Source organism: Ornithorhynchus anatinus, chromosome 12 (genome assembly GCF_004115215.2).
Source record: "Ornithorhynchus anatinus isolate Pmale09 chromosome 12, mOrnAna1.pri.v4, whole genome shotgun sequence".
Classification (NCBI taxonomy): Eukaryota; Metazoa; Chordata; class Mammalia; order Monotremata; family Ornithorhynchidae; genus Ornithorhynchus; species Ornithorhynchus anatinus.
Genome location: NC_041739.1, coordinates 34,311,150 through 34,334,927, shown reverse-complemented (window position 1 = coordinate 34,334,927; position 23,778 = coordinate 34,311,150). Strand labels below are relative to the sequence as shown.

The 23,778-nt window shown below is 46.5% G+C and overlaps 1 protein-coding gene across 2 annotated transcripts in view; it reads left to right on the top strand.

The window, feature by feature from the left end:
- The window catches only part of ANK2 (ankyrin 2), a 576,252-nt gene that overhangs the window by 114,751 nt on the left and 437,723 nt on the right, over positions 1-23,778 (top strand). The window contains exon 2 of one of the 2 annotated variants that reach the window (XM_039913763.1): positions 22,028-22,088. The exons of the other annotated variant lie outside the window; for it this stretch is intronic. Coding sequence (XP_039769697.1) covers positions 22,068-22,088 — 21 coding nt within the window. The 5' untranslated portion in view covers positions 22,028-22,067. The remainder of the gene's footprint in view (positions 1-22,027; positions 22,089-23,778) is intronic. 2 annotated transcript variants of the gene reach the window in all.

Sequence of the window (23,778 nt, the reverse complement as noted above, 5' to 3'; positions counted from 1 at the left end):
CGTGCAGTTTGTTAGGTTCCATTCCAGAACCGTTCCTGACTCGACTAAACTCTACAGATGTGTAGACATTAGTTACACTCTAAATCCATTCCCCTGTTCTTAGAGGGACTTGCTGCCCCACTATATCCATCCATCAATGGTATTTGAGTGCTTACTGTGTGTAGAGCTCTATGCTAAGTGCTTAGAAAAGTGCAATAAAAGAGTTGGTAGGCATACTTCCTGCCACAAGGAGCTTACAGTCCAGAGATAGAGGCAGACATTAATATCAATAAGTAATGTCGGGTATGTATATAAGTGCTGAGGGTGAGGTGAATATCAAGTGCTGGAAGGGTAAAGATTCAAGGGCAGAGGTGATGCAGAAAGGAGAGGGAATATGGGGAGAAAGGCCTCTTGAAGGAGATCTGGCCATAAGGCTTTGAAAGCGGGGAGGGTGGTGATCTGGTGTGTGTCGGGGGGAAGGGAGTTCTAGGTTAGGAGGATGTGGAAAAGAGTCAGTGATGAGATGGATGAGATCAAGGCACAGTGTGTGAGCTGGCACTGGAGAAGTGCCATACTCTGAATTCAGCCTCCATCTCCCTGGGCTCCATACTGCAATATTTTTCCCACTGCCCCTGACAAAGTGGAGATTCAGGGACGTAGCTTGCTAATATACCAGAGAGAGTGCTGGAAATAGATCCTAGGATACTATGAAGGTGGTCACTGGAGCAGCTGATACCAGCTTGACCTGGACAGGACTTGAAATCTTGAGACAATCTTTGCCTGTCAGGCTCTGCCTGTTAAGCACTTATTGTGTGCCAAGCACTGCATAGATACAATTACAATTATTAACATTATTGTATTTAAGGTTTAATGTGTGTTCCAAAGGCAGGGATAGGTCCAAGTCAATCAGGTTGGACACAGTCTTTGTCCCACGTGAGGCTTCCAGTCCAAGGAGGAGGGAGAACCGATATTTAATTCCCATTTTATAATTGAGGAAACTGAGTCACAAAAGTTAAGTGACTTGCCCAGGGTCTCAAAGCAATTGGCAGAGCCCAGGATTAGAACCCAGGTCCTCTGACTCCCAGGCCCGTGCCCTTTTTCCTCCTTCTCGATTCATTACAGTCAGATCAGACTCAATCCCTGTCCCTCACAGGGCCACAATTACAGGGGTTTTCACCCCAGCCCCACAGCACTTATGGACATATCCTTTTACTCTACTATTTCCTCTGTAATTTATTTTACTGTCTGGATCTCCCCCACTTCATAGGCTGTAAACTCCCTGTGGACAGGGAAAAGGACTACCAACTCTACTGTACTCTCCCCGGGTGCTTCAAACGGTGCTCTGCGCACAGTAAGTGCTCAATAAAAACCATTGATTGAGAAAACTGAGGTCCAGAGAAGTTAAGTGGCTTGCCCACGGTCACACGGCTGACAAGTGGCGGAGCCGGGAGTCGAACCCGTGGTCTCTGACTCCCAAGCCCGGGCTCTTTCCACTGCGCCACGCTGCTTGAAATGAATTAGGGTTGTCTTTTCATACAGTAATTGCTGATCTGCAGCTGTAAAGGAATTGCTAAATATATAGGGATGGGTTTCTTGACATGAGATAGTTTAGCTTAAAGTCATCTAGACTGTAAGATTACTGGGGGCGGGAAATGTGTCTGCCGGCTCTGTGTTGCTGTACTCTCCCAACCCGTCAGTGCCGCCTCTGTTCCCTGCTCCTGAATGGCTGCAGCTTCCCAAGGTCCTGGAGGTTATGAAGTATGGCAGGCGGGAGGACGGAACTGATGCTGTCAGCTGTGTGACTGTGGGCGAGTCACTTCACTTCTCTGGGCCTCAGTGACCTCATCTGTAAAACGGGGATGAAGACCGTGAGCCCCACGTGGGACAACCTGATTCCCCTGTGTCTACCCCAGCGCTTAGAACGGTGCTCTGCACATAGTAAGCGCTTAACAAATACCGACATTATTATTATGCTGAAGATTCAGAGCGGGAGGCCGTGCTCCACTGTACTAAGTACAAGTGGAAGAGTTCAGTAGAAGCAAATAACGGGGTCCCTTCCCTCGAGGAGTTTACGATATTTCACTGCCTTTTTCAAAAGACCAAATTATAACCAAATCTAGCGAGCGCCCCCCCCCCCTAGTAATAATGTTGGTATTTGTTAAGCGCTTACCATGTGCCGAGCACCGTTCTAAGCGCTGGGGTAGATACGGGGTAATCAGGTTGTCCCACTCGGGGCTCGTAGTCTTCACCCCCATTTTACAGATGAGGTAACTGAGGCGCCGAGAAGTCAAGTGACTTGCCCAAAGTCACACAGCTGACAGAGGTGGCGGAGCGGGGATCAGCACCCGCGACCTCTGACTCCCAAGGCCGTGTTCTTTCCACCGAGCCACGCTGCTTCACTAAGCACTCCCGCTCAATAAATATCACTGATGATTGAAAGAATCCAGAAGACAGATTAGGGGTGTAACTCCCTTTTCCCCTTGACCGTAAGCGAGGCGTCGTCGACATCTTGAGAAGTTTCTTAGCCAATAGATTGGGACGTATAAATGAACTTGACCCACTGTCCTCTTTCAGAATGGGAAGTTTATGCATTATAGTGAGTGTGTGGGAAGTCGTTTCACAGAGCCACTCTCGAAGGAGAGAAGCCTCACAGCGCGGATAAATGGTTTGGGGATAATTTAGTTAGTCCAAATAGTCTGACATCTCTTCCTAATGGAAGATTTTATTGAGATAAGCATGGACCACTCACCATCACTGCTAACATATTCCATTTGTCGGTGTAAAAATACAGATGCACATCGAAACAGGCGCATTACTCTAATGCCAGAGCGGATCACATCAATATAGTTCTTGGCCACAACCCGATACGCTTTACCATAAGGCCTTTTATCATTCGTTATACAGTTTTTAGTAGACGAGTTCAAGATTTAATTTAAGAACTCACAGTTCCAAGAAGAGGCAGAGCTCCCCAAAGAAGTTTTCACTTACGTTTTCAATTACAGACCACGAGAAGCTGCGTGGCCTAGCGGATAGGGCACGGGCCCAGGAGTCGGAAGGACCTGAGTTCTAATCCCAGCTCTGTCATGCGTCTGCTCTGTGACCTTGGGCGAGTCACTTAACGTCTCTGGGCATGAGTTGCCTCCTCTGGAAAATGGGGATAAAGACTGCGAACCCGTTGTGAGTCAGGGACTTGGTCCAACCTGATCTACCCCAGTGCTTAGTATAGTGCCTGGCACATAGTAAGCGCTGAACTACCATAAAAAGAGGGTTTTTAAAGTTTTTCTTTGTCACAGGTGCAGAGGATTATCTTCAGGGGATCAAACAGATTTTTGAATGCATTAAGAGACCAGCCCTACTTTCACGGGTACCTTGAAGCCAGGTTTTGTAGACTGTGAGCCCGTCGTTGGGTAGGGATCATCTCTACCTGTTGCCGAGTTGACCTTTCCAAGCGCTTAGTACAGTGCTGTGCACGCAGGAAGCGCTCAGTAAATATGAATGAATGCATGGTATTTTTCAGGAGGCTGGAGTGAAACCAAGAGAAATTCCAAATTCTAATTTTCAAATATGAGGAAAATGCATCACTTAGAAAATCTGCCTAACACCCAGTTTAGAAAAACCATCAGACAGCCAGAAAATCAGAATTGCTTACTTACATATTCAGCCCATATTTAGAAAGGAATGTACGTCTCAGAACAGGGCCGCTTTTCAAGTTTGTTTTCCTGTGTATTTATTAATTTTGGTCGACGCGTAAACGAAACCGGCTTAAAATTGAAGTTTTGTCTGTCGCCGGTTTTAACAAAGCAGGCGAGAAGACTTTTGGACTCCGAGAACATGTGTCAAAGTGAAAGAGTTCATGCTGCCACTGCTTTAATATTAGAAGTATTGTGGAATTTACACTGCTTCTAATTGTATTGTATTTGTGAGTCAAACCCTCACTGTGTTCCAGCAGTCGCGTACAAAGGCGGCATTTGTTCTCATTCTTCTGTGACGGGTCTCTGTTCGGTTCCAGACCGCTGTGCCGAAACATCCACGCAGAGGAGAGGGAACTGGCTTTCGAATAGTTCCGAGGGTCAGCAGGATCGCAGGGCTTAGACCGGAGATGTAGATGTGTGAGAGCTCCCCCGAAATCTACAGCCAACAGCTCTTCGGAGAATTTAGTAGGTGAGGCGTTGACTATTGTGCCGAAGCGTCAGGGAAGGAAATAGAACGCACTTCCGGGATCTCTCTCTCTCTTTCCCAGGCTTTCGGGTCTCGATAGAAACCCAGCTTCGATAGAAAAGCCGGCTGCTTTTCCCTGTAGAAGGCAGGGATGTATGCCATTAAACACAGGTGTGAATGCCTGCACCGCTTCCCCCTCTATATGTTGAAATGACAGCGCTAGAGCTTATATTCTGCTCTGCTCTCTCCACAGGCAGAGTGGGAAATGGGAATTAGCTCTAATGTGAAAACTGGAAGAGGGAATTTTAGAGATGAGAGAAGCGCATTCTTTCCCGCTCCTCCCTTTTCCCTCCTTTACTAAACAGGCCCAGGGACAGCTGGTAGGCCCGGGAGGATAGAGAAAAACTTTGTTGTGGTCATGGCATCTCGAAAGTTCGAAGAGTGCTTCTGAGCCATATAGGAGTGTGTCTGTGCGTTTGTGTGAGTGAGTGACAGAGACCTGTTCAGCAGAAATTCATTCGATAGTATTCACTGAGCACTTACTATGTGCAGAGCACTGTACTAAGCGCTCGGAGTGCACAAATCGGTAACAGAGACAGTCCCCGCCCACTGAAGGGGTTACAGTCTGATGCGGGGAGACAGACAAAAACAATAGCAATAAATAGAATCGAGGGGATGAACATCTCATTAAAACAATAGCAAATAAATAGAATCGAGGCCATGTACATCTCATAAACAAAATAAATAGGGTAGTGAAGATATATACAGTCGAGCGGACGAGCACGGTGCCGAGGGGAGGGGACGGGAGAGGGGAAGGAGCGGCGGGAGAGGGGGGAGAAGAGGGTTTAGCTGAGGAGAGGTGAAGGGGGGGTAGAGGGAGCAGAGGGAAAAGGGGAGCTCAGCCTGGGAAGGCCTCTCGGAGGAGGTGAGCTTGAAGTAGGGTTTCGAAGAGGGGAAGGGAATGAGTTTGGCGGAGGCGAGGAGGGAGGGCGTTCCGGGACCGCGGGAGGACGCGGCCCGGGGGTCGACGGCGCGACGGGCGAGACCGGGGGACGGCGAGGAGGTGGGCGGCGGAGGAGCGGAGCGTGCGGGGTGGGCGGTGGAAAGAGAGAAGGGAGGAGAGGTAGGAGGGGGCGAGGTGATGGACAGCCCGGAAGCCTAGAGTGAGAAATGAGACACACCCAGTGCAAAGAGGCCAGGGCTGAGAGAGGACCTGAGATAGATATAATCCCTGTTCTGTGCCCTTGACCAACTGACTTAACTTCTCTGTGCCTCAGTCTCCTTGTCTCTAAAATGAGGACTAAATACAACGTGGTCTAGTGGGTAGCGCACGGGCCTGGAAGTTAGGTCATGGGTTCTAATCTTGGCTCCACCACTTATCTGCTGTGTGGCCTTGGGCATGTCACTTCACTTGTCTGTGCCTCAGTTATCTCATCTGTAAAATGGGGACTGAAACTGTGAGCCCCACCCGAGACAGGGACCGTGTCCAACCCAATCTGCTTGTATCCACCCCAGTGCTTATTATAGTGCTTGGCACATAATGCGCGCTTAAGAAATAGCATTATCATGAGTCCACATGTTGGGCAGGGACTGTGTCCCACCTGACTGCATTGTATGTGTCCCAGCACTTAGTACCAATACTGCAATTATTATTATCCTATATTCTGCCCCCTTAAACAGTGGGTATCTGATGTTGTCATGTTTTCATCGTTCTGGGAAGCCCTCTGAACACCTGCTGGGATAGTGAATAATAATGTTGATATTTAAGCGCTTACTATGGAGTAAGTGCAGAGCACTGTTCTAAGCGCTGGAGTAGATACGGGGCAATCGGGCCGTCCCACGCGAGGCTCACAGTTAATCCCCCTTTTACAGATGAGGTAACTGAAGCACAGAGACGTTAAGTGACTTGCCCACAGTCACACAGCTGACAGGTGGCAGAGCCGGGAGTCGAACTCGTGACCTCTGACTCCGAAGCCCAGGCTCTTTCCACTGAGCCACGAGAGCCAAACGTGGCTTGTATGGGCTCTGAGGGCAAGTATCGTCTGTACATGCTCTTTTGCGTCGTACCCTCCCAAGCGCTTAGTACGGGGCTCTGCCCACAGTAAGCACCCACTAAATACTATGGGTTGACTGATAGCTCATCCCTGATGATGTTGGCAGAAACAGCAAAAATACCTCCCAATCAATTGTAATCAAAAGTCAAACTGCCCATCGACTTGTATCTGTGAATTCTCCTGAGATGTCCTCCAAATCTGGTTGCGGAGGTCTTCATTCCTTAGCTAGTGTGAGAGGATGACCTTTTGGCAGTATTCGGATATCAAACTGGGATTGGAAATGATCAGAGGGGAAGCAATAGTGAAGTGGCATGGCAGAGTGGATAGAGCGCAGGCCTGGGAGTTACGGGTTCTAATCCTAGCTCCGCCACTTGCCCGCCGAGTGACCGTGGGCAAGTGACTTCACTTCGCTGGGCCTCAGTTCCCTCATCTGTAAAATGGGGATTGAGACTGTGAGCCCCATATGGGACAGGGAATGTGTCTAACCCGATTACCTTGTATCTACCCCAGTGCTCAGAACAGTGGTTGGTACACAGTAAGCACTTAACAAATACCGTTTATTATAGGATTTCAGCTATTGATTACTGTTTCCAAGCACTGGTTTAGATACAAGATAATCATATCAGACAAAGAATGTGGGAGAGGAGGTATTCCATTCCCATTTTACAGATGTTGAAACTGAGGCACAAAGACGGGACCTGTCTAAGGTCACGGAATATGCAGGTGACAGAGCTGCGATTGAAACCGAGGACTCCCGACTCCCAAGCCTGTGCTCTTTCCACTAGACCACACTGTTACATTTCTGCCAATATTTCTTTTCAAATGAAAGTTGCAGGATCTTTTTTATTATTATTATGCTTGACGCCTACCGTGTGTCAGACACTGGGGTATATACAAGATAATCAGATGGGACACATCCCTTGTCGCACATAAGGCTCTTAGTCTTAGTAGGACGGAGTAGGATTTCATTCCCATTTCCCAGATGGGGAAACTGAGGGACAGAGAAGTTAATTGCCCGAGGTCACACAGCAGGCATGTGGCAGAGCTGGGATTAGAACCCAGGTCCTTCTGACTCCCAGGCTTGTGCTCTATCCACTAGGCCACACTGCTTCTCTGATCGCATCTTGCCGCAGATCCCACAGTGGCTCTGCGTGTCCATCGGCTAATGGGCGGTAGCTGGTATTTTGGAGGCTTTCGTTTAATTGCTGCGCGAAGAGAGACTGGTCCGTTAGCGCTACCGATTAGCTTTCTCAACACCCTCCCAAGTTGGAGCTACTCTTTTCATATTTCACTGAGGTTGCTGAAGGCTTCTCTGGGTCGCTATCATCTCCGTTAATTGGGAAGATTGCTTAGTTAGGATGTGCTGGGCAAAAGTGTTGCCATGACACCTGCTTCAAGTGCCTTCATTCTGTCCGTCTCTTTATAGGAGGATCGATTCAGTATTGTAGTTGAGAAGCAGAGAAGGACTCTCTCTTTTTTGGTGTTTATGCATCGCTTCTGCTTCTAAGGCTATAGGTTTGGCAACTCTCACGGGCCCCAAGATGACTTAAAAAGCTACTGAGGTAAAGCACTTCCCCGTAGTTTGCATCTGATACTAAAAATCTCGTAGTTGGGAGGGTTTTTTCCACTCCTTCCATCCCTCCTCAGTTAGTCGGTCGTATTTATTGAGTTCTTACTGTGGGCAGAGTGCTGCACTGAGTGCTTGGGAGAGTACAGTACAAGGGTGAAGCAGACATAATCCCTGCCCACGACGAGTTTACGGCCTAGCGGGAGAGCCCAGCGTTAATAGAAATAAATAAAATCCCTCCTCAATAAATTGACCAAATATTTATTGAGCTCATTCTGCATGCCGAGTGCCGTGCTAAGCATTAGGGAGAGTACCAAAGAGTTAGCAGTCAGTCCTCAAGGAGTTTCCAATCTAGCAGGCGGGGACAGACCCTAAAATAAATTACAGATAGGAGGAAGAGATAGAGTAATGATGATGGTATTTAAGTGCGTACTATGTGCCAGGCACTTGACTCAGTACTTGGGGGAATACAAGGAAATCAGGTTGCACACAGTCCCTGACCCACATTGGGCTCACAGTCTTAATCCCCATTTTACAGATGAGGTAACTGAGGCACAGAGAAGTGAAGTGACTTGCCCTGGGTCACACAACTGACAAGAGGAAGAGCCCGGATTAGATCTCATCAACTTCTGACTCCCAGGCCCGTGCTCTAGCCGCTAGGCCACGCGGCTTCTCTAATGAAATAGAATAAAGTGGAGGGATTAGAAACGGCTGTTCCTTTAAAGCCAAGCACCTTCTGTGACCAACACACTCTGTCCATCCCTTGACGGGCATTCTGCTGCCGTAGAGGTCAGCAAGAATGCCTCCCTGGTCCCATAATGCAACCCCAGCCTCTGTCTTCTCTCTCACCCTCTGGCTTCCAAATAAGAATTTTGCTAAGAGCCTTCCCTCTGGCTGTAGCAGATCGGTCAATTGTTCGATCTCAATTTATAAGACGTCGCTCTTCAGTTGGCCCGTGAAAGGGCATCCAGATCCTTTCAGGTCACATCTCCTCCATGGGGCCTTCTCCGATTAAGCCCTCTCATCCCTGGTTCTCCCTCCCTTCTGCGTCGGCTAGAGGGATTGATATGTTACCTTCGGACGTTTGAATATTCACCTCACCCCCAACCGCTGAGCGCTTATGCACGTATATTTAAACTATATATTATAAATTATTCACATAAGCATCTGATTTCCCTCTCTAGGTTGTAAGCTTGATATGGACAGGGAACATGTCTGCTAATCCTGTTAAATTGCATTTTGTTTATGGTATTTAGGTGTTTACAATATGCCCTGCACTGAGCACTGGGGGAGATTCAAGATAATCAGCTTGGACACGGTCCATGTCCGACACGGGGCTCCCAGTCTTAATCTCCACTTGACGGATGTGGGAACTGAGGCACTGAAAAGTGAAGTGACCTGCCTAAGTTCACACAGACAAGTGACGGACGGGGATTGGAACCCAGGTCCTTCAGACTCCCCGGGGCCGTGCTCTAGCCACCAGTGCTCTGCCCATAGTAAATGCTCAGTAAATACCATTGATCGGTTGATTATCGAGTTGAAATCTTAGAAGGCTGTGGGGGGGGGGGGGTCAACCGATATGGTTATGAGATCTGGCCTTACTATAGAAGACATTTCCCTCTCTGGGAGGAGTTTGAGCAGTGCCACCTAACGTGAACGTGAAATGGCAGGATGAGCTGACCCATGATGAGAGCCAGGTGTGCGGCCAGCAGTCCTCACAGCAGCACCATTTTAACGTTGGTATTTGTTAAGCGCTTACTGTGTGCCGAGCACTGTTCTAATGCTGGGGTAGATACAGGGTAATCGGGTTGTCCCACGTGAGGCTCACAGTTAATCCCCATTTTACAGATGAGGGAGGGAACTGAGGCACAGAGAAGTGAAGTGACTTGCCCACAGTCACACAGCTGACAAGTGGCAGAGCCGGGATTCGAACCCATCACCTCTGACTCCCAAGTCCGGGCTCTCTCCCACTGAGTGGGGGTCTCTCACTCTCGGCTCTCCGTATCTCCCCACCCCCATCTCCAGTGGGCAACCCCAGCAGGGGCCTGGGTCCGCGGCAGAACCCCGGTCAGGGAGTTAGAGAACCTGAGTTGTAGTTCTAACTCTGCCATTTATCTGTTGTATGCCCTAGGGCAAGTTACGTTCTCTGCCTCAGTTTCCTTTCTGTTAAATGGACATGTAAAATACCTGTCCTCCCTCCTACTCAGACTGAGTGCCCCTTAGGGGACAGGGACTGCGTCTGAGCTAATTAACCTGTACCTATCCCAGTGTTCAGAAAGGTGTTTGACATATAGTAGCAGCGTGGCTCAGTGGAAAGAGCCCGGGCTTGGGGGTCAAAGGTCATGGGTTCGAATTCCGGCTTTGCCACTTGTCAGCTGTGTGACTGTGAGCAAGTGTGCCTCAGTTCCCTCCTCTGTAAAATGGGGATTAAGGCCGTGAGCCTCACCTGGGACAACCTGATTACCCCGTATCTACCCCAGCGCTTAGAACAGTGCTCTGCACATAGTAAGCGCTTAACAAATACCGACATTATTATATAGTAAGTGCTTAAGAAATACCCTTTAAAAAAGCGACAGAAAAGACCATTTGAGGACAGGGTCTCATCTACCTCTCACTTAGACTGACACGAAGCACCTTCTAATATCTGTCTGCCCTTCTAAACCGTAAGCTCATCGGGGGCAGGGAACGTGTCTATCAACTGTCGTATTTTACTCTCCCACGCGCTTAGTACGGTTCTCTGCACGCAGTAAGGGCTCAATCAGTATCACTGATTGACGCAGGGTAAGAGCTTAACAAATACCATAAAAATGATAATGGTCAAGCACAGTCTCCACCAGTGTGACAGGGTCGTGAACCGTTGGGAGACTGCGGGAGATAAACCAGTCTAATAGGCAGAAATCAGAAGATGGGTTACTCGCTTTGATCGAGGTCTTCGGGAAGAGCTGGATGCCGGGAAGCAGCCTCAAAAACAGACAGGACTAGTGTAGGGCAAACCCATTAGCACAACAAGGATTTTTCTTTATTTGTCAATATTGTGGGAGGAAAGGTCAGTCCCTCACTGGTCTTTGCAGCTGTGTTCGTAGTCGTATGTAAGGGTTCCATTCATTCATTCATTCAATAGTATTTATTGAGCGCTTACTATGTGCAGAGCACTGTACTAAGCGCTTGGGATGAACAAGTCGGCAACAGATAGAGACAGTCCCTGCCGTTTGACGGGCTTACGGTCTAATCGGGGGAGACGGACAGACGAGAACAATGGCACTAAACAGCGTCAAGGGGAAGAACATCTCATAAAAACCGATGGCAACTAAACAGAATCAAGGCGATGTACAATTCATTAACAAAATAAATAGGGTAACGAAAATATATACAGTTGAGCGGACGGGTACGGTGCTGTGGGGATGGGAAGGGAGAGGTGGAGGAGCAGAGGGAAAAGGGGAAAATGAGGCTTTAGCTGCGGAGAGGTAAAGGGGGGATGGCAGAGGGAGTAGAGGGGGAAGAGGAGCTCAGTCTGGGAAGGCCTCTTGGAGGAGGTGATTTTTAAGTAAGGTTTTGAAGAGGGAAAGAGAATCAGTTTGGCGGAGGTGAGGAGGGAGGGCGTTCCGGGACCGCGGGAGGACGCGACCCGGGGGTCGACGGCGGGATGGGCGAGACCGAGGGACGGCGAGGAGGTGGGCGGCGGAGGAGCGGAGCGTGCGGGGTGGGCGGTAGAAAGAGAGAAGGGAGGAGAGGTAGGAAGGGGCAAGGTGATGGAGAGCCTCGAAGCCTAGAGTGAGGAGTTTTTGTTTGGAGCGGAGGTCGACGGGCAACCACTGGAGTTGTTTAAGAAGGGGAGTGACATGCCCAGATCGTTTCTGCGGGAAGATGAGCCGGGCAGCGGAGTGAAGAATAGACCGGAGCGGGGCGAGAGAGGAGGAAGGGAGGTCGGAGAGAAGGCCGACACGGTAGTCTAGCCGGGATATAACGAGAGCCCGTAATAGTAAGGTAGCCGTTTGGGTGGAGAGGAGAGGGCGGATCTTGGCGATATCATAGAGGTGAAACCGGCAGGTCTCGGTAACGGATAGGATGCGTGGGGTGAACGAGAGGGACGAGTCAAGGATGACACCGAGATCGCGGGCCTGCGGGACGGGAAGGATGGTCGTGCCATCCACGGTGATGGAGAAGTCTGGGAGCGGACCGGGCTTGGGAGGGAAGATGAGGAGCTCAGTCTTGCTCGTGTCGAGTTTTAGGTGGCGGGCCGACATCCAGGTGGAGACGTCCCGGAGGCGGGAGGAGATGCGAGCCTGAAGGGAGGGGGAGAGGACAGGGGCGGAGATGTAGATCTGCGTGTCATCTGCGTAGAGATGGTAGTCAAAGCCGTGAGAGCGGATGAGTTCACCGAGGGAGTGAGTGTAAATGGAGAACAGAAGAGGGCCGAGAACTGACCCTTGAGGAACTCCAACAGTTAAAGGATGGGAGGGGGAGGAGGCTCCGGCGTAGGAGACCGAGAATGATCGGCCAGAGAGGTAAGAGGAGAACCAGGAGAGGACAGAGTCCGTGAAGCCAAGGTGAGATGAGGTATGGAGGAGGAGGGGATGGTCGACAGTGTCAAAGGCAGCAGAGAGGTCAAGGAGGATCAGAATGGAGTAGGAGCCATTGGATTTGGCAAGAAGGAGGTCATGGGTGACCTTAGAGAGAGCAGTCTCGGTAGAGTGGAGGGGACGGAAGCCAGATTTTCATCTTTGAGAACACAGAACAAGCCCATGTATTTGTGAATGTGTGCCTTTGCACATGTTCCATTCTCCTATAACGGGGGGAAGGGCTACACTCCTGATCAGCCCCACATTAAGTGAAACTCACATTATAGCATTTGTGCCTTGTCCAGGGCCACACACATGCACACAATAGGTTCTTTTGACATTGGAATCTCTTTCTATCCAGACAGAAATAGTTGTTGGAGGAGCATTCCCCAGTTCCCTAACAGCATTCTTTCCAAAACGCATAGTGAGAACATGCATTATGGAAGAACAGGGCGTGTGTGCGTATACACACACGCGCGCACGCATTTAAAAAAAAAAGTTAAGAGAATTCTAAAATACAAACAGGCTGAAATTGCTGAAAGAAAAGCCAGAAAACATATAAAAATTTACACACAGCTTGTGTGCCATTTTAATTCCCTCTTTTCCCTATCCAGAGAGACCACAGGAAGGTAAGAGCGGGCATTCTGTCGTCTAGGCTGGTTGGTGTGGGTAGGCAACGTTGGCCTCAGAGAGTTGCATAGTCCACGTGCTCAAGGGCTCAAACTCCCTGCAACTTTTTCACCTTCACCATGAGTCGCAAGTGTTTCACTGGGAAGCTTGAGCTGCCACTGTATAGTTAATGTTTGTTCCACATGCATTCACTGCACCTAAGTAAAGGAAGTATTAGGCTTGTGGATTGAAGCAGTTTGCGATTATGATTAGATAGCGGTTAAAATGCCAGTGTTTCTCATTCACGTGGCTGAAAAATAGAAAATGAACAAAGCTTTGATTACTCCCTCGTTCCTTTCTACTCTGCAAATTAAGTCTGAAATATGGTATTTTTGTCTTATGCGGTTGGAAAGATGAATTCCAGGAAAACTGATTTGTGGCTCAGCGTTAACCTGGTTAGGCGGAGATGAAGCTCGAATCAGTCTTATTTGTGGAGCGCTTACTGGGTGCAGAGCATTCTTCTAAGTGTTCAGGAGAGTACAAAATAATATAATAGAGTTTGATAGACATTCCCTTGTCACAGCGAGCTCATAGTCTAGAGGGGGAGACGGATATTAATGTGAACCCGTCGATGGGCAGGGATTGTCTCTATCTGTGGCCGAATTGTACATTCCAAGCGCTTAGTACAGGTCTCTGCACATAGCGCTCCATAAATACTATTGAATGAATATAAATTAATTACAGTGCTTATTTGCCCGTAACACATAGCGTTGAGCTTCTTCTGCATGAAACCAAATCTACGTAACATTTCATAGAAATGGCAGGTGGGGAAAGTTTTGGAAACTTTGGGTGAGATGTTTAGTCCCTGTTAAGTGCAAACTGGGGCTATAACTGCAAGTTGCGGCCTCTAACTACAAGGCCTTCATTGCCCGTATATGAACAACGAAGAGCATGTAGCGATTGCTGAATGACAGAGGAGCTGGCGGACCTTTCTAAAATAGAGTTGGTTTGGCTCCCTCCGGTCGGGTGACTGTGGGTATATCTCAGGCCGGTCTCAGAGGTCAGCTTAGTTTTCAAATGGCATCCAGTTAGAGTAGTATAATGCAGAAACAGGTACAGACTTGAAGGAGGTTTAAGACGTGAAAGAAATTGCCCGTACAAAAAAAAAAAAAAGAGACATTTCACTGGTAGAAGTATGTGGCTTGTATTATTATTATGTTATTTGTTCAGTGCTTACTTCGTATCAAGGATTGCTCTAAGCACTAGGGTCGGTACAGGTTAATCAGATTGGACACATCCCTATCTCTATCCCACTTGGGGCTCACAGTATACTTATCCTTGTACATACTAACTACAAGGATACTAGAGGTGTGAAATTAGGGACCGAGTGGCAGAAAGATAATCAGTAGTCCCTGTGAGCCTCAAACTGATGGACTCAGCTATGTGTTTGTTATGAAAACCCAAGGAGTCATGCCGTGTTACCATTGGCAAGTCACTTAACTTCTCTGTGCCCGTTTCCTCATCTGTGCCTGTTCCCCTCCCCTTTAGACTGTGAGCCCCGTGTGGACTGAGCCTGATTTGATTTTCCTGTGTCTGTCCCAGAGTTCTTGGCACATAGTTTGTACTTAACACTTAACAATCTATCGATGGTATTTATTGAACACTTACAGTGCACAAATCACTATATTAATGCTTGGGAGAGTACAATACAGCAGAGTTGGTAGACCCATTCCCTGATCATAAGGAACTTACAGTCTGGAGAGGGGGAAGATAATATAAATAAATGAAGGATATGTTCATAAGTGCTATGAGACTGAGTGTGGGGTGAATATCTAGTACAGGTCTCTGCACATAGTAAGCGCTCAAATACTATTGAATGAATATAAATTACAGTGCTTATTTGCCCGTAACACGTAGCGTTGAGCTTCTTCTGCATGGACCCAAATCTACATATCAACATTTCATAGAAATGGCAGATGGGGAAGGTTTCGGAGCTTGGGAGAGTACAAGGCAACAGAGTTGGTAGACACATTCCCTGCCCACAGTGAGCTCACAGTCTAGAGGGAGAGACAGACATTAATATAAATACATTATGGACATGCTCACAAGTTCCGTGGAGCTGAGGGAGGTGTGAATAGAGGGAGTAAATCCGGATGACGCAGAAGGGGTTGGGAAAAGAGGAGATGAGGTTTTAGGGAAAGTCTCTTGGAAGAGTTATGTCTTCAATATGGTTTTGGAGGTTGGGGAGAGTAATTGTCGGCTACGAAGAGGTAGGACATTGGGAAGGAGGGAAAATGAACCTCAAAGAAAAAAAAAAGTCAGGGAAAATCCTGTCGAAGAATTTTGAACTATCAAGTGGGAAACAAGGTTGGAGGTTTGTCCTCTCCACAGAAGGCTTCCTCTGTAGATCAGGGAACTTGGGGGAAGCGAAGCTAAACCGTGCAGTTTTTCGTCCGGGGTAGATGGTTTCCATCGTCGTTGCTCAGCCAACCCTGAAAGAAAGCTCTGTGCCTGAAAGAGGAAAAACACCGAGGCTCGGTGCATTTCATCATTGGAAAGCTATTCACAGTCAGAGGCCAGGAGAGCCAAATTAAACTGGGGGTCTGAAAGAGACCAAGAGCTGCATTTTTAACCCAGCCAAGGAGGGAACCGGACAGCGCTATGGTTTTATAAGGCTCTTGTATCCTAACAGACCCACAATGAAGAGGCGAACACTTAAGCTGTACTTGACTGACTCGGTTCTCTCGGAGAAGAATGAGTGTGCGTGCCAGGGCCCAGAAACGAGTTTTTCCTTTCAGACGGGAATAATGTGAGTTCTGTCCGGGAAGCTCAGCAGATTCTGGGCCAGTGAAGAGCAGCCTGAAGGGCTCTGAAAGCAGGGAGATTTGTTTGGTCTGTTGGGACCACTGGGATTTTGGTGACTTGAAATCCTGTCTAAAATTAAATGAATATCAGCAACTTTATACTGGACCAAAACAACTTTTCAGGTTGAGAGGCACGATATTGTTTTGTTTCACTTCCCATTGTTGTGCGCTGTTAAATTTTGGTGCTCATTAGCAAGTTTGCAAAAAGGGTAGAAAATTACTTTCAGATAATTCCCACAATTTTTTGGCATGTATCCATTTGCTGAAGAGACGGTTTAGCAAGAGGTTTGTTTTGTAAAAATAATCTATTCTATTCCAGCTGTGATCTAATGGCCTAAATTGACAAGGGGGATGCTTGGATTGGAGACCTCCTAAATTTACTTCCAGCAGTCCTCCTGGGCTGGGCTGCCAATTTTTTTTTTTTTCTTCACTTCACAGGGGTCTCGCTCCTCCAGGCCCCTGATTCCCCAAAAAGATTTTAAAACCAGAGATATGATTTAATAATAATAATAGTATTTGTTAAGCGCTTACTATGTGCAAAGCTACTACGTGCATTCCTGAGAAGCTCTGTGTTATACAGAGAAGCGGTTCGGCCTAGTGGATAGAGCACGGGCCTCGGAGTCAGGAGGTCATGGGTTCTAATCCCAGCTTTGCCCCTTATCTGTTGTGTGGCCTTGGGCGAATCACTTCACTTCTCTGGGCTCCAGTTACTTCCTCTGTAAAACGGGGATTGAAACTGTAAGCCCCACATGGGACAGGGACTGTGTGCGATCCAATTTGCTTGTATCCACTCCGGCGTTTAGTACAGTGCCTGGCATAGAGTAACTGCTTAATACCATTATTATTATTATTTCTTCAAAACATGGGATGAATGTGTGTATGTGTGCTGTGTCTGCGTGTGAATCCTTGGGTCAATCCAGCCCTGGTGTTACTGGGTGAGGATAAGCAGAGGGGAGTAAACCAAGGGCACAAATACATGCTATGAGTTGGTGACTGGCAGAACAGAATCTTCCGTTGATATTTAAGAATGACTAAGCCATGCCCACAAAATAGGCTATTGAGAAGCAGCGTGGGCTAATGGAAAGAGTACTACCCTGGGACTCAGAGAACCTAGGTTCCAAACCCAGCTCTGCAGCTTGCCTTCTGGGTGACCTCGGACAAGTCACTTTCTGCTCTAGGCTTCAGTTCCATCATCTGTAAAAATGGTGATTCAATACTTGGCCTCTCTCCTACTTAGCCCATGAGCCCCGTGGGGGACAAGGACAGTGTCTGACCTGATAATCTTGTTTAGAACAATGCCTGGCAGACCAAACTCTTGAAAAATGCCACAGTTATCAAGATAGCCAGGCAGATCAAGACTATGAGTTTGGGAAGATAATAATAATGGTGGCATTTGTTAAGCACTTACTATGTGCAAAGCCCTGTTCTAAGCGCTGGGGGCATACAGGGTGATCAGATTGTCCCACATGGGGCTCACAGTTTAAAACCCCATTTTACAGATGAGGTAACTGAAGCAAAGGGAAGTGAAGTGACTTGCCCGAAGTCATACAGCTGGCAAGCGGCAGAGCCGGGCTTAGAACCCATGACCTCTGACTCCCGAGCCCGGGCTCTTTCCACTGAGCCACGCTGCTTCTCTAATATGTAGGTTCCTCGGAGATATTGGAACAACTCAATCAGTAGTGATATCTGAGTACCTACTATGAGCAGAGCACTGTCCTAAGCAATTGGAAATGTATGGTAGAAGTAAGAGTCAGTCCCTGTCCTCAAACAGTTGTTTATCTAACTCTAATTTTTCAAAGTGTGACGTGCATGCATTTAGGAGTCCGGGTGTCTGATCCATACGGTGTTCCAATCCAAAAGAATTAGGGAAGCACCGTGGCCTAGGGGAAAGAATACAGAGGTCCTGGGTTCCAATCCCTGACTCTGCCACTTGTCTGCTCTGTGACCTTAGGCAAATCACTTCACTTCTCAATGCCTCAGTTACCTTATCCACAAAATGGGGATTAAATCTTTCTCTGATTTAGACTGCGAGCTCTAATAATAATAATGTTGGTATTTGTTAAGCGCTTACTATGTGCCGAGCACCGTTCTGAGCGCTGGGGTAGACATGGGGGAATCAGCTTGTCCCACGTGGGGCTCACAGTCTTCATCCCCATTTTACAGATGAGGGAACTGAGGCCCAGAGAAGTGAAGTGACTCGCCCACAGTCACACAGCCGACAAGTTGCAGAGCTGGGATTCGAACCCATGAGCCCTGACTCCAAAGCCCATGCTCTTTCCACTGAGCCACGCTGAGCTCTAGATGGGACAGGGATGGAGTACCGTGCCTGGCACAGAGTAAGTCCTTAACAGGTAATATAAGAAAAGGTACAGGGGTTTATTTACATGATAGAAAGATATTCTTATGGGCTTGTGTTGGGAGACACCCCTGTTTATTGTTAGGGAGTAAATACAGCCTCTGGAAACTATGATAGATTTATTAGGGAATAAGGAATCAATCAAGCAGTGGTATTTGAGCACTTATTGTACATTGTACCAAGGGCTTGAAAAAGTACAGTGCAATTAGAGTTGGTAGTTGCAGTTCCTGCCCGTAAGGAGTCTACAAGGGAGACAGACATGAAAATAAATTACAGATAGAGAAAATAGAGCGTAAGGCTATATTACATAAGTGCCGTGTGGCTGAGGTGGGTATAAGATGCTTTAGTTTTGTGTGTGGGCCGGGGGGTGGTGAGTGGGAGGACACATGGTGTAGTGGATGGAGCACAGGCCTGGGAGTCAGAAGATCATGGGTTCTAATCCTGGCTCTGCCACTTATCAGCTGAGTGGCCTTGGGAAATCTGCTTCACTTCTCTGTGCCTGTTACCTCATCTGTAAAATGGGGACAGACTGTGAGCCCTGTGTGGGACAGGGACTGTGTCCATCTTGGTTTACTTGTGTCCAGTGCTCAGTACAGTGTCTGGCACACAGTAAGCACTTAACAAATACCATTCTTATTATTATTATGTAGGGGAAACGAGAGCTTAGTCAAGGAAGGCTTCTTGGCAAAGTTGATTTTTAGGAAGGTTTTGAAGGTCGGGAGAGCGGCCATGAAATGCAAAGACCTTTAAGGTCAGGTTTTATGTCTTCTGAGATAAAGGTAGTGTTCTCTCTGGGTCCTTAGGGAGAGGAATACCATCAATCAGTGGTATTTATGAAGTGCTTACTGTGTGCAGAACATTGTACTAAGCACTTGGGTGAGAGTACATTATAATAGAGTTGGCAGGCATGTTCCGCACCCTGAAGGAGCTTACAGTTTCTCACGAAACTGTCTCATCCTTCCATTTATCTCTTCAGCACTTAATACTCACAGCCTCCCGTAACCCTTATATGCATACTTTTCACGGATGTACTTGTATTGAAAGATTTATTCACTTATCCATCTCTCCCTTCTCTTTCCCTCTTAGTTTTGTCTGTTTCTCCTGTTTGGTAAGCTTGATGAGGAATTGGGTTATTTACAACTCTCTGAAATGCTTTAGAACAATGGACTGCACAGACCAGAGGTTCAGTAAATGCTATAGATTAAAAACAAAACAAAACACAAGGTCCTGAAAAGAAAGGTCCTGCCTCCATTCTGCTTCCTGGTGTTCTAGAGGTGGAGGAGCCTCATGCTGTAAGCCCGGTGTGGGCAAGGATTGTCTCTCTCTATTACTGAATTGTATTTCCAATCACTTAGCACAGTGGTCTGCACACAGTAAGCACTCAATAGATACGACTGAATGAATGTTGTGGCCAGTCTCTGTGCCGAATTGCCAGCGGATGGGCCTGTTGATTCTAATGTAGACGGGCAGCGGGTGGCTGAGGAAGGGACGAGAAAAGCTGTTTGCTAAGACTCTCTTGGCTCTAAACGCTTGGTCATCACAGACTTAGGTTGGATTTGAACCCGAAGTCTTTAGGGTAAGGTTCCTTTTGGCAAAGCTAACCACTTGAGGTTTCTAGCTCGTTCATACAGAGAGGGCAAATTTTTTCTCCTTCAAAAGTTTCTCTAAAGCCCAACTGATGCAATGCGATTAATGTGGTAGTCGATAGAGGTCCTTAGACGCTTCGCAAAGTACCTTTTTTTAAAAAAAAATTGAGCTCTGAAGTCATGACAAGACCTAGAACAGATGGTGTGCATGTCTGTGACAGATTTGAATGGACTCTTGCCAATTTTCGTCAGGGAGTGGGGGGTATAATAAAACGTTAGTGTCAGTGGAAAGTCAGTATTGGAAAGGAAAGAGAATGGAATCAGCCACCAAAGATTGTCAAACATTTCTATAGCAACTCTTGTGGAAGTAATTGGATGAGAACCATTAGGGGAAATATTCAGCCAGTTTCACCCAGGTATCTAATTTTCTGATGTAACGGTGTATGAATCGGTGACATCCATCATTGGCTGTGTAAGCTTGTGGGCAGGAAAAGTGCTCTACTGACTCTGTTGCACTGTAGTCTCTCAAATGCTTAGTATGCATTCAAATACCATTGATCAATAAAGCAGTTGTATTTACTGAGCACTTAGAAGTGTGTGCAGAGCACTGTATTAAGTGATTGGGAGAGTACAACAGAATTAGCAGACACGTTCCCTGTCCATAACCAACTTACAGTCTGGGGGGTGGGGGCAGATATTGATATGAACAAATAATTTATAATATATAATTTAAAGCTGTAGGGTTGGGGGTGGGTGAATATCAAATGCTCAAAGTGTCTATTGATGATGATCATGGCATTTAAGTGCTTGCTATATTCTAATCACCAGGGTTATGAAATGGAATATGGTCGCTGACCAACGTGAGGATCATTACCTGTCTCATCTCTGTTTTGCAGTGAAGGAAACTGAGCCCCCAGAGAAGTTAAATGACATGTTCAGGGTCATAGGGTAGGCCAGGGATGGAGCTGGGATAACATCTTGGGTCATCTGATTCCCAGTTCTGTGCTCTTGCTATTTCCCCTGCTAGAGTGTAAACTCCTCGTGGTCAAGGAATGCATCTTGTGCTTCTATGGTAACTTCCTGAATGCTTAATACACTGCATTGGCCCCAGAGCATGCTCATTAAATACCATTACTATTATTTTTCAGTTGAAGCAGGGTGACAAAAAGGAGTCGGGGATTTTAGGGGATGATGTTGGGGAGGGGATGGATTTCAAATACCTGGTATACTTAAACAGGGCATTTGCACCCAGTTGGCTCTCAAATACGATTATTACTACCCTGAGAAATCAGTGAAATTTGCTTCATCAGATCAGCTTGCCTTTAGAGGAGCAGCGTGGCAAAGTGGATAGAGCCCGGGCCTGGGAGCCGGAAGATCATGGATTCTACTCCCTGCTCCGCCACTTGTCTGCTGTGTGACCTTGGGCAAGTCACTTCCCTGGGCCTCAGTTACCTCATCTGTGAAATGGGGATTGAGACTGTGAGCCCCATGTGGGACAGAGACTGTGGCCACCCCAGTGCTTAGTACAGTGCCTGGCACATAGTAAGCGCTTAACAAATACCATAATTATTATTATTCCACCTCCATCAATTCCAGATTAATCTGTATTAGTTCATGTATTGGACTCTTTCAATCCACATATGAGTGCTCTCCCAAACACCTTGTGCAGTGAAAGCACCCAAGTAAGCATTCAACAAATATCATTGATTTGATAGTGGCACTTCTAATGGCAACATAATTCCTTTCTCTTAAAATAAATTATTTATTTGATTAAGAGTTAAAACAGTGCATAACAGTTTGGAATAAAGCATTCAAGTTTGTCTGGCCAAAAAATGCGTGGCATAAGTAAGTTGGAACAGTCAGAAACATTTGGTAAGAAGTTGGTTCATAGAAGTTGTGTTGACAGTCTTTTGAATTTCAAATGTACTTTGCTCCTTACTAATATTAATATTTATTGAATTGATTATTTCATAGTTTGTAATGCATTTGGCAATTACTTATTTGTTCTCACATCCTGTTCTGTCCAGTTGCCTAAATCCTTTGACATACCACGCAACATAAAAGCTGAGTTGTTCTTTCCCCTTCCCTCCTCCTCCCTCCGGCCTCATCAGTTCACTTCAGACTCTATTCAGTGATCAATTAGTTCTATGAATAACTTATGTTGGATTGCAGAGTTAATAATATTTAGAGTAGGAGACTCATAGCTTGCATTCATATTAAATGTACTGCTGATGAGATGATTGCTAGAGGTAATTGTATTCTGATTTTTTTTTTTTTTTTTCCCCCTCTTTCTAGGTAAGTAACTGAACAGGGACATGAAGAACTGATATTTCCAATGACCAGCATGTTGCAAAAGGTATTTTTGGCATTTTATCATCAGACAGTCGGTGGTCCTCAAAGAAATCCCGTGAACTAGTCCATTGGCTAAAATGTTACAAATAATTCATTTCATTTTTTCTGGTTAAATCTCATAGATTAAAAATCATAGGATTAGCTTCATTTTCATTCAATCTATCAAGATTTCTGATTCAGTGTACTGATCTCAATAAACACTAGATGAATTTGGAGTGGTGAATAGACACTTTCTAGGTGGAGGGGTGTTGTAGGATGGGAGGGTGCGAAATATTTGGTTGAATGGGTTAAGGTGAATTGAAAATCTCCCCTGTAAACACTGGCAATTTACAAAGCAGTGATCTGATTGCTTCTTCCTGATATTGACCAGGGTCCCATGGTTTGGTCTCTTCCATTCTTTTACAAAACTGACTTGGAGCACAATCATAAAGTGGCTTGATCCTGGGCAATTCTATTGGTTTGCATCACTGTGTAACACTGACTGGAACAGTGGAATTCTTTGTTTCCAGTATAGATAGAGGAGGGCCTGCCAGATGGTTTTCCATATGTAGGAGCTAATCCTGTGACTGAAGGAGGTATTTAGAGAGATGGGGGAGTATCGATGTTCTGGACGTGGCATGTACAACCTACATGGAGTTGGATGGATGGCACGTATAGGTACTTTTTTTCCTCTTTGTGCTTATCACAGTGTAGATGTCACATATGAACTGGAGAACAGAGGGTGCTTAGTTTTTGAAGAGACTTCAAAAAGTGAGGAATGGAATGTGGCGAATGTGCATGCAATAATAGCATTAAGCACATGAGTGCAAAGCACTGTACTAAACACTGAGGAAAGTTACACAGTTGAGAATTAGATGAGATAGCAAATCCATCTCCCCTCTCAGCGTTGCATTTGGAAAATTTCTGGGAGGGAGAGTCAAGCAGAGGCCTATCCTTACCATTCCTAGCTTAGGCAGTGGCTAGCAAGTGGAAGGGAATCTGCTACAAGTCAGAACTCGCCTGTGCCGGGTAGCAGCGGCACAGGAGAGAGTCGAGGGTGGAGACTCAAGTTTACTTCGTGGAAGGAGGAAATGATAAACCATTTCCTTATTTTTACCAAGAAAACTCTATGGATACACTACCAGAACAATTGCAGATGAAGAGCGGGGTGTTCAGGGAGAGGTGTGTCCATGGTGTCGCTATGGGTCGGAAATGATGGCATAAGACAAGGCAAATTCATCATCATTAATAGAATTATTTAAAATATACTGAATACTGTGAATCCTGTTGAGGCCTTAATGCTATATTAGGTCAGATCCCTCCCACTAAATTGATCTTTGAAATTCACCAATTGAGAGAGAGTCAGACTAACTCAGTAGAAAAAGGGCAGTTTCATGACAGAGTACTGTACTAGGCACTTGAGTACATTGCAAAGGAATGGTAAAGCCCAGTACCTTCCTTTAGGGAACTTAGAGAAGGGGCGATAGATACTAAAATAAAGTACAGATAAGGGATGTGGCACAGTATAAGGATATGTATTTAGGGGCTGTGGGGTGAGTATCAAAGAGCTTCTTTCTGAGAGTTCTACTGTCAGAGAATTTCTTTTTTCCCCCCAAAGTAGTAATAATAATAAATAATGATTGTATTTAAGCGCTTACTATGTGCCAAGCACTATTCTAAACGCTGGGGTAGATAAAAGGTTTTCAGGTTGTCCC